The 11,358-nt window shown below is 41.0% G+C and overlaps 1 protein-coding gene across 1 annotated transcript; it reads right to left on the reverse strand.

Moving 5' to 3' along the window:
• Positions 1 to 5,087: 5,087 nt before the first annotated feature.
• Positions 5,088 to 5,840, reverse strand: LOC138897928 (uncharacterized). Its single transcript, XM_070183952.1, has one exon. The coding sequence runs from the start codon at positions 5,838 to 5,840 to the stop codon at positions 5,088 to 5,090; it is 753 nt and encodes a 250-aa protein (XP_070040053.1).
• Positions 5,841 to 11,358: the final 5,518 nt, after the last annotated feature.

Genomic DNA, 11,358 nt, shown 5'->3' on the forward strand with positions numbered 1-11,358 from the left:
TCAGATTATCCAAGTTGCACATGGATAATCTCAGAACTAGCAGCATTAGGAGTAGTTAAATGCTAAAGAGACTTAAAACGCGTGTAAAGTTAACAGAGTGGTACATAAAAGTAACCCAGAAACACATTAAGCCATGGATTCCAGAAGTAAGAACACATGCAAATCAGAGACACATAGGGATGAAATTGCAAAAGTCAAGTAACTTACCAGTTAAACAAACAACAGTAAAGAGCAAAAATTCCAAAAGAACCCAGAATCTCAATGCGTCAAAGTTCCCAAGAGCTTCAAAAGCACTCAGGGCAATGCTCGCACCAAGAGAAAGTTCGAATAATAGAATCTCAGTGGCCTTGGCTTTCAGCCGGCCAAAATGAAGTACAGAACAAGAGAATGAGGGAATCACAGAACAAAGCTCCAATTTTTAGTGAAAGTATATCAATTAAAGTATGTCTCAAAGGGGAATGGGGAGGGGTTTATATTGTTGCAAAATTAGACGAATAAACAAGGAAACAAAGAAAATAAAACCTAAAATAAGGAAAGAAAGCATGCAAAATCGATTCAGATCAATTTAGGAGAGAAAATGGGTAAACCTTAGTTCAAGAGGGAAAGCATAAATTAACAGAGATCTCAATGAAATTGAACTCACATAGCGTGGTATTGAATGTATATAGACGAAATAATGATCAGAATCAAAGGTTCAAACCACTTTGGTTCGATCTCAGGAGATCTTGCTTTCCAAACTTAGGCAAGCACCTAAGTAACACCACAAATGGACGACCGGTACCAAAGGGCTTCAAACATGGTAAGAAATAATGGTAGAATCCCATTATCAGTGGGATTAGGAGAGGAAATTAAGGGGAGGCGACTAGTGTTCTTCAGAAGAAAGAAGGGGAGGTTAAGAGCGTTTAGGGTAGGCGGGTTAGAGGGGAATGGGTTAGGGTTTCAGGTCTAGGGTAATTAAAATGGTGGGGTGATTGTAGACCGTTGATCTTGAAAGATTAACGGTCGAGATTAAGGGATAAGCGGGGCGGGTCGTTTGGAACGGGTATCGACCGGGTTAATTACAAGGGTCGTTTGGATTGGGCTTTGGGGGGTTGGGCCAGAGATTTGGGGCTTGTTTGGTCTGAAAATTGGCTCAAAATTTGGGCCAGCCTTTAAATAAGAAATTAAGGAAAACAATATTTTAATAAAATAGTTAAATAAATTATAAAAATGTTGTTTATGCAAATTAATACCTTAAAACAATAGTATAAAATTATAAAAATGTAAGATATTATTTTTACCCTGAATAAAATGACAAATGCAATGCAATTGTAAAATATAGGCTATTATTGCGAGATTGTACAAATAGCCTGAATATACTAATGTAATTATACAAAATAGAGTAAATACCTGAAGCAAATATTATAGATGCAAAATAAGGATTTAGGTATTTGAGTCATCACAAAATAATTTGAAGGAATAATTAATAATTATTCAAGCAATTTAAATACAAAAATCAATTTAAAAGCTCTAAAAATTATGAAAAATTATAGAAGATGCTTGCATAAATCTTGTAAATTAAATAATGATGCAAGTTAATGTTTTGAAAGCATATACGTTTATTTGCAAAAATATGAGGGCAAAATTGGGTATCAACAGCTGCCCCTCCTTACCCGGGAATGATGAAAGAGTTGTCGGGTAAAGAAAATGATGATCAATTTTGGCCGAATTGAATGAAGGATGATGTGATTTGAAAAATGAGGGCCGAACCCTGGTTCCTGAGTTGCCTACATATCCCTGGTGTTACGGGAATCAGGTCGTGTGTAGTTCTGGATCCAACGGTAAACGAAACCGATGGAGTTGTTATAGGAATGGTCTTATGTTTCGTAAAGGGTTCCTTTGGGTAGGATAGTATCAGATGAATTTATGTGAAGTCATGAATGCAAATTTGAAACGTTATGGATGTATCACTGAGCAAATATCTGAACGGTGATAGAGTAAAAGACGGGTAATTGATGGTGGTCGGTTATGTTTGAAATAATTGCAGGATGTGAGCATTGAATGGAAATCGGAGCGAAGATTGCTCTCGTTAGGAGAACGGTTACTTCCTGGATTACCTGCAAAACTTAAAACACGATGCATGCAAGTATATATGGATTATTGTGAGAATTTAAACGTGATGCAGATTCCCTTCGGACCATGAGGGTTGTCTTTGGACGGTGAGGATGGTGTCCTTAGACCATGACGTCCTGGGCCATGAATCATGTGATAAGGGATTTATAGGCCATGAAATGATGTCCTCGGGCCATGAGAATGGTGCCTCCGAACCATGACGCCTTTGAATAATGATGTGCACTTTTAAGAGATCCTTGGGCCATGGAATGGTGTCTTCCGGCTATGAGGATGATTCCTTCAGACCATGACGCCTTTGGACAAAATGGCGATATTTTAGCCCATGAAATGCAAAATATGATATTTGGCCGTATGCGAAGATGAGACAAGACAAGGCTTAGTCTTGGGTAAGATGAGGGCAATGCTTAGCCCTGGATGAGTAGAGGATAATGCTAGGTCTTAGATGGAGTAATGGAGATAGCATTTAATCACGAGGAAAAGGCAGTGCTTAGCCTTGTGGAATTAGGGAGGCAATGCTTAGCCTCATGCAGGAATAAGAGACAATGCTTAGTCTCATGCAAGTAAGGGAAGCGGTGCTTAGCTTCATGCAGGAAAGGCAGTGCTTAGCCTTATACAATTAAGGAGGCAGGGCTTAGCCTCATGCAAATAGGAAGGCAGGGCTTAGCCTCATGCAAATAGGAGACAATGCTTAGTCTCATGCAAAGAAAGGCAGTGCTTAGCCTTATGCAGTTAAGGAGGCAGTGCTTAGCCTCATGCAAATAGGAGACGATGCTTAGTCTCATGCAAAGAAAGGCAGTGCTTAGCCTTATGCAGTTAAGGAGGCAATGCTTAGCCTCATGCAAATAGGAGACACTGCTTAGTCTCATGCAAGGAAAGGCAATGCTTAGCCTTATGCAATTAAGGAGGCAATGCTTAGCCTCATGCAAATAGGAGACAATGCTTAGTCTCATGCGAAAAAGGTAATGCTTAGCCTTATGCAGTCAAGGAGGCAATGCTTAGCCTTATGCAAATAGGAGACACTGCTTAGTCTCATGCAAGTAAAGGCAATGCTTAGCCTTATGCAATTAGGGAGGCAACGCTTAGCCTCATGCAAATAGGAGACAGTGATTAGTCTCATGCAGGGAAAGGCAGTGTTTAGCCTTATGCAAGAAAAACGATGAGTGACAGTGAGAAAGTAAAGTATTTCTTAGTTGGAAGTGTTTCCGTTTGGTAACTTGTCGTCATGAAGGTAGTGATTCGATGCATCTGCGGGTATTGTTGTCTTATCGTGCCTGCATCCAAAGAAAAATTGTGAGTTTTGTGGGGGAAGGTTGGTTTGCGCTTTTGTCTTCTGTTTTGCCTTTGCTCCTGTCTTGAGGTCCTATTTGAGTTACCCTGGGTAGCATCTGGCTGTCATAGAAATAAAGTTTTCGAAAAATATGCATGCATTTGATAAATATAGTTATTTGAAATGTAGTAGTATGTGATTTCAAATAATTTAGATGAACCGGTGATTGTGACAAATTTTAGAGACATTGCGACCTCCTTGCTTTAGAATTTTGAGGGTTCCCCTCAAAATTCTGCCCCAGTTTAAATGCAGTACTTTGGCTGTTCCGTGTATGACGATGTCGGCTGAACTTGCTTTAGAATTTTGAGGGTCCTCCTCAAAATTCTGCCCCAATTTTCTAATCATGGAAAAATGAAGGTTTTATTAAGATGTGACCGAACCCACAGGACTGCCTACGTATCCCCTCTTAAATGGGAATCAGGTCAAGCATAGTTCAGTTACATCAGATGAAGAAATGTAAACAATCCTAAACATAGTATCTCTTGACTGCGTCTGAGTTGATAGGTTTGGCCAAATTTCTCCGTCCATTTCTGCAAGTATAAGTGCCCCTCCTGTTAGTACTCGATGAACCCATGAAGGGCCCTTGCCAATTTGGTGAAAATTTCCCTTTTGCTTCATCTTGATGTGGGAAGATCCGCTTTAGCACCAACTGCCCCGGTGTGAATTGTCTAGGCCTGACCCTTTTGTTGAAAGCTCTAGCCATTTTGTTTTGGTAGAGTTGACCGTGACATACTGCACTCATTCTTTTTCCATCAATGAGGGCCAGTTGCTCATATCGGCTCTGTACGCATTCTGCGTCGCTGAGCTCGGCTTCTTGTATGATTCTCAGAGAAGGGATTTCTACTTCGGCAGGGATAACCGCTTCAGTACCATAAACCAACATATAAGGAGTTGCCCCAATTGATGTGCGAACCGTGGTACGATATCCGAGCAAAGCAAACGGTAGCTTCTCGTGCCACTGTTTGTAATTATCTACCATCTTCCTCAATATCTTCTTGATGTTCTTATTGGCGGCTTCTACAGCTCCATTCATTTGCGGCCTGCATGCTGTGGAATTCTTATGCTTTATCTTGAAGGTTTCACACATGGATCTCATCAAATCACTGTTAAGGTTGGCAGCATTGTCGGTGATGATTGATTCCGGCACCCCAAACCGACAAACAATACTATCCCTAATGAAATCTGCGATGACCTTCTTAGTTACAGCCTTGTAAGACGTGGTTTCAACCCATTTTGTGAAATAGTCTATGGCCACTAGAATGAACCTGTGCCCATTTGAAGCGGCGGGTTCGATTGGACCGATGACATCCATCCCCCAAGCGGAGAAAGGCCAAGGTGCACTTGTTGCATTGAGTTCATTGGGTGGCACTCATATCATATCAGCATGTACTTGGCATTGATGACACTTTTGGACATACCTGATACAGTCTGTTTCCATAGTCATCCAAAAATATCCTACTCTTAATATCTTCTTAGGTAAGACAAAGACATTCATGTGCGGTCCGCAAGTTCTGGCATGTATCTCTTCGAGCAATTTGGATGTTTCCTTGGCATCGACACACAGTAATAATCCCAGATCTGGAGTCCTTCTGTATAGAATTCCTCTACTTTGGAAGAAGTGGTTGGATAATCTCCAGAGTGTGCGTTTCTAAGTATGATCTGCATGCTTCGGGTACTCTCCTTTTTCCAAATATTCTTTGATGTCATAGAACCATGGATTTCCATCTATTTCCTCTTCAACATGACCATAATAAGATGGCTGATTATGAATCCCTACTAGGATAGGATAGATGAAATTCTTGTCTGGGTGTTGTATCATGGAAGATAAAGTGGCCAATGCATCTACGAACTCATTCTGGATTCTCGGAACATGTTTGAACTCTATTTTTTTGAATCTCTTCATCAACTCTTGTACACAGTACAAATATGGTAATATCTTTGTGTTCTTCGTGGCCCATTCTCCTAGAACCTGATGTACTAGAAGGTCTGAATCTCCAATTACCATTAATTCCTGAACGTTCATGTCGATGGCTAAACTGAGTCCTAAGATATAGGCCTCATATTCTGCTATGTTGTTAGTACATGGAAACCTTAGTTTTGCGGATACTGGATAGTGTTGACCCATTTCTGACACTAAGACTGCTCCAATACCCACTCCTTTGAAGTTTGCAGCTCCATCGAAGAACATTCTCCAACCATCATAGGCTTCGGTGATATCTCCTCCTACGAATGATACCTCTTCGTCGGGAAAATACATTTTTAGTGGTTCGTACTCTCCGTCTATAGGATTTTCTGCCAGATGATCTGCCAATGCTTGCCCTTTGACCACCTTCCGAGTAACATAGATGATGTCGAACTCACTCAGTAGTATCTGCCATTTTGCTAACTTTCCCGTAGGCATGGGTTTCTGGAAGATGTATTTTAGCGGATACATCCTTGATATTAGAAATGTGGTGTAGGCACAAAAGTAGTGCCTCAACTTTTGAGCTATCCATGTCAAAGCGTAGCAGGTGCGCTCCAGCAAAGAGTATCGTGCTTCATAGGGTGTGAATTTTTTACTCAAATAATATATGGCCTGCTCCTTTTTTCCCGTCTCATCATGTTGTCCCAAGACACATCTGAAAGCCCATCTAGTACAGATAAATAGAGTAGCAGAGGTCTCCCAGGTTCCGGTGGGACCAAAACAGGTGGTTTGGATAAATATTCCTTGATCTTGTCAAAGGCTTTCTGGCACTCTTCAGTCCAACTTGTTGCAGCATCTTTCTTCAACATTTTGAAAATCGGTTCACAGATCACAGTTGATTGTGCTATGAAACGACTGATGTAATTGAGACGCCCTAAGAAACTCATCACATCTTTCTTGTTCTTCGGAAGTGACAAATCTTGTATAGCCTTGACCTTTGACGGGTCTAGCTCAATTACTCGGTGGCTGACGATGAACCCTAGTAGTTTTCTAGCAGGGACTCCGAAGGCACACTTTGCGAGGTTCAGTTTCAGGTTGTACCTTCAAAGTCGATCAAACAATTCCTCAAATCCGCTCTGTGACATGGCCCTTTTTAGATTTGATGATGACATCATCCACGTACACCTCTATCTCCTTGTGTATCATGTCATGGAAAATGGTTGTCATGGCCCTCATATAAGTGGCTCCAGCATTCTTTAGGCCAAACGACATCATTTTTTAACAATATACTCCCCATGGTGTAATAAAAGTTGTCTTTTCGGCATCCTCTTCATCCATCCAGATCTGATGATATCCCACGAAGCAGTCCACAAAGGATTGAAGTTCATGCTTGGCACAGTTGTCAATCAGTATGTGTATATTGGGCAAAGGGAAATCATCTTTGGGATTTGCTCTGTTTAAATCCCGATAGTCGATACACACTCTGACCTTCCCATCTTTCTTTGGAACCGACACAATGTTAGCCAACCAGGTCAGATATTCAACCACTCTGAGAACCTTGGCTTTGATTTTCTTGGTGACTTCCTCTTGTATTTTCAAACTCATATCTGCTTGAATTTTCTGAGCTTTTATTTCACTGGTGGACACATGGGATCGGTGGGTAACTTGTGAGCCACTATGGATGTGCTCAGACCAGTCATATCATCGTAATACCATGCAAAGATGTCTTCATACTTATTCAGGAACTAGATGTATTCTTCCTTCTCTGACGGCGATAGATGAATGCTTACACGCGATTCCTTAACTGTTTCGGAGTCTCCCAAATTAACTGTTTCAGTCTCATCCAAATTAGACTTAGGCTTGTTTTCAAAATTTTCCACTTCTCTGACAATTTCCTCAGGTATTGCATCCTCTTCCAGATCCTCTGAATCACTATCCTTACATTGCGTTGTCTCATTACATGTCATAGTCGTAGGTTCGTCGGGATAGGTAATAATAATGTTGTAGAGAAAAAATATAAAGAATAACAATAAATACTAAAAATAACAATGCATTAGATAAATCTTGAAAACGTCAAACGAGTACAGCTCGATGACTCGAGCAATTATTTCAAACAAAATATGCTTAAAATAAAATACTGAAAATGTCTTAGATGCTCATCAAATTGCTTTCAAAAATAAATGATGCTAATTGCCAGGCTACCCACGAACTCGACGGGCCGTTGATGGTGCAGCAGTCCAGTTTTTGAGAACAACTTCCTTCTCCATGGTTTGAATAATAAGGTCTTCCTCCTCCTCCTCCTCAACTATCGCACTGCAATCCATATCTTCATCATCCAGAAACAAATTCCTTTTGCCAGCTAAAACTTCATCTTCTTCAGACCCCCACATCATGTCAGCTTGATAAAATGACTGGTGCAAATGTGGTACTGGTTATTCTAGAGGGTAATAAGGACCACGCCATGGTGGCGACCAATTCTGACACTCTTGCCAGGTGTATTCATACCCGAGCCCAAATGTTGTGCCATGACGCTTTAGCTGTATCGGTTTGGTGATCCCCTGGAGATTCTTGCCGAGACCCTTGACAGGTTCATACCCTGTCCATGACAGTATGCTTTCTATCTTACCGCTCCACCATTTGTTTTTTTCAATTGCGTTGACGCGCTCGATGCGATGGTATGTTTCTCCACCCAACTTCCTTTTATTCTCGATGATCGGAACAGTCTGATTAGTATAAATGGGATTACTTCCGTCTCCATGGATGATCACTTCCTGATGGTTTCACTCAAACTTCACGGCCTGATGTAGAGTAGAAGCTATGGCCCCAGCGGCATGTATCCAAGGTCGTCCCAACAATAGGTTGTAGGTAGCAGATATGTCCAACATTTGAAACTCAACATCAAACCAAGTTGGGCCCATCTGTAGGCTAAGGTTGGTCTCCCCAATTATGGCCCTTTGAGACCCATCAAATGCTTTCACATTTATATTTCCTGCTCGTATCTCGTGTAGGCCTTTACCCAATCTTTTCAGAATAGTTAGTGGACATATGTTGAGACTCGAACCTCCATCTATCAAGACTCTGGCAATGAATTTGTCCTCAAACTGCACTGTGATATGCAGTGTCGTGTTGTGACTTCGTCCTTCTGGTGGCAGCTCGTTTTCATGAAAAGTGATTTTGTGGCTTTCCAACATTTGCCCTACCATGTTGGTCATTTCTCCACTGGTGATGTTATTGGGTACATAGGCTTCATTAAACACCTTCATCTGGGCATTCCTATATGCCTCAGAGTTTTGCAGCAGTGATAAAATGGATATTTGAGCAGGGGTTTTGTTCAGATGATCAACCACAGAATATTCTCTTGCTTGCACCTTTCTCAAAAGGTCATCCGTGCCAGTTTCAATAATAGGCGACTTAGATGCAGCTTCTTCGCTCGTTCCTCCCAAATGCTCAGGTGTATAGACCCTACCGGTTCTAGTCATGCCTTGCACTGCACCTGTTTCTTCCATTTTTGCTTTTCCTTTCCTTCTTGCTTCCACAACATAATCCCATGGTATAGCATTAGACTTATAAGACGACGTACGTGCTACCATCACTGTGAAGGGTGTTGTTACTTCAACCTCAAACGGAGTTGGTGCGGCTACCTCAACTTCAATTGGTGCCTGAGTTTGTACCAAGATAGGTGTGAGAGTGACTGGAGATGTTTTAGGATTATCCCCTTCTCGAATGAGTCCAATTGGCCCTTTCGAGTCCCATTCTTCATCGGTCTCTATCACGTTTACCCCTTCACCCCTGTGATCCGGGAGAGGATTGTTACGGACATTGGGTGCAGCCTCCTTTTCCTGTATGACTTTGGTGTTAATTAATATCTGAATCTTATCCTTCAAAGTATGACACTCATCTATAGTATGACCCTTCATGCCTGAGTGATAGGCACATGTCTTATTTGGGTTAATCCACTAGGAAGAGTTTTCCATAGCAACAACGGGAATGGGAGTGACATAACCGGCAGCCTTTAGCCTCTCGTATAGTTGGTCTATGGGTTCAGCAATTGGAATGTATTATCTGGGTGGTCTGCGGTCAAAATTTGGTCTTGGTTTTTGGTAATTTTGGCGGGCTGGTGGTGAGTGGTAGTATGCTGGTTAGGTGTTATAAGTATGGTAAGTGGTGGCAAGTTGTTGGTGGGTCCAATTATATGGATTAGTCTATGTGATCAAGTGAGCAAAGAGAGTACAAAACCTAGGAATCTTATTACAAAGAGATCTTGAATAGGGAGGTGCATCAATTTTTCTATTCTAATAGAAAAGAAAGAAAAAAAAGGGGGGGGGGGGGGGAGTCCTATGTTTTAGCCTTAAGGATCACCCCGTGCAACATAAATAATATTTCGTTACTCCCTTGAGATAGGGTGTTACTCATATTATCCAGCGGGCACAGACTATCATCTCCTGCTACCCAATTACTATGTTAAAGTGGTTACCTAAAAGCGTTCTAATTCAATTCTAAGTCGTACCCTATGCGTGCACTATCCGTCCCATACCTATGGTCCAGGAGGCTTTAGACCTCTATTTAGGTAGTTCTAGACCTTATATAGGCTGCTCAAAAATGCAAAACTAGGCGACAAACAAAACACATATTGGACTTCAAATATGGCAGTTAAGGGCTCAAGTTTGCCTCCACACTTAAGCAACAAATGCACGCAAGACAAACTTCATGTTAAGCAATTTAGGATTAAGAAACTTAAATCCCTATGGACATGATTTCTACATGACAAGGCATCAGGGCTTGCAAACAGTTTCAAAGGCTAAGTGTTGCTCATAGACATGATTTGCATGCTGATTAATGAAATTGTAGATTTTCGGTTATTAAGCATGTTGTGTCTAGGTGACTCGTGCAGTAAGGAATAATGAAAGGACCATTGGGGAGATCCCATAAGTGCATAATAAACCACATTGGGAGGTGCAACATTGACTCTTATTAAGACGAAACAGTGTTGTCATATAGACATGATCTGTAATGTTTAGCACTTGGAGCTGATTTTATCATTACACTCAACCCTATAGACATGTTTTCTAGGTGAACAATGTGATGCAGTGATAAATGAGATGATTAAACTCCTATAGGCATGGTTTCTAGTGAATAGTACGAGATAATAGCAAATGAGGTGATCAAAATCCTATATGCATGATTTCTAATGAATATGCTGAAATGAATTGAAATCAATGACATTTATTCCTATAGGCAGGTTTTCTAGTAACACATAGCAGTAAGCATAATTGCATCACTTTGAATTCATGTTTGCTAGCAGACCATGTGTGTGTTTCCCCTAATGGCATGATTTCTATAGTGCACATAGTGATGGAATAGCATATATATAACAAGTAAATCATTGAGTCCTATAGGCATATTATCTACCCATTTGGTATGCAAATATTATAAATCTACCCATTCCCACTTTACTAACACCCCATCGTTTATACAAAGTTATTACATGCACATTAATGAGTAAGATACAAATGTTATACAAATAATGACAATAGGCCCACAGCATGCCCAAATGAAATACCCAGCACTTTCTGGGCCTTCAGCAATTCTCACACAGCATACCCAAACTTCTAACAAGGAGCCGTATTCATCAACACAACCCCAGAATCCATAGAGGAGCCCAAAGTCAATTCATAGAACCATACTGCCAAGCATTGCATCATTTAAACCAAACGACTTAGATATTCAACAGATAATAGGAAGAAAGGGTTGTGTGGGGTAGTTTAAGATTTAGGGAGTGACTAAAGACCCAAATCCTGGTGTGTTAGAGTTCACAAGGGTCTCAAATGGAATCCGAGCAGTGCTCACACTAGGAGGTCAGCAGTAAAGCCTAGGTAGCCTTGGCTTTCAGCCAGCTAAGAATAAGAAGTTCAGAATAGCATAAGTAGCAAATGAGGAGAAAGGACAATGGCTGAGGGACAAAACTGGGGGTATACTTATAATCTAAAGTAGACATAGCCAAGTTGAGCATACAGAG

This window comes from Nicotiana tomentosiformis, chromosome 8 (assembly GCF_000390325.3).
Source record: "Nicotiana tomentosiformis chromosome 8, ASM39032v3, whole genome shotgun sequence".
Taxonomy (NCBI): domain Eukaryota; kingdom Viridiplantae; phylum Streptophyta; class Magnoliopsida; order Solanales; family Solanaceae; genus Nicotiana; species Nicotiana tomentosiformis.

What these genes read in the sequence shown, in the direction of transcription:
- LOC138897928 (XM_070183952.1), bottom strand. Translation starts at nt 5,840, where the DNA reads ATGCCTACGGGAAAGTTAGCAAAATGGCAGATACTACTGAGTGAGTTC.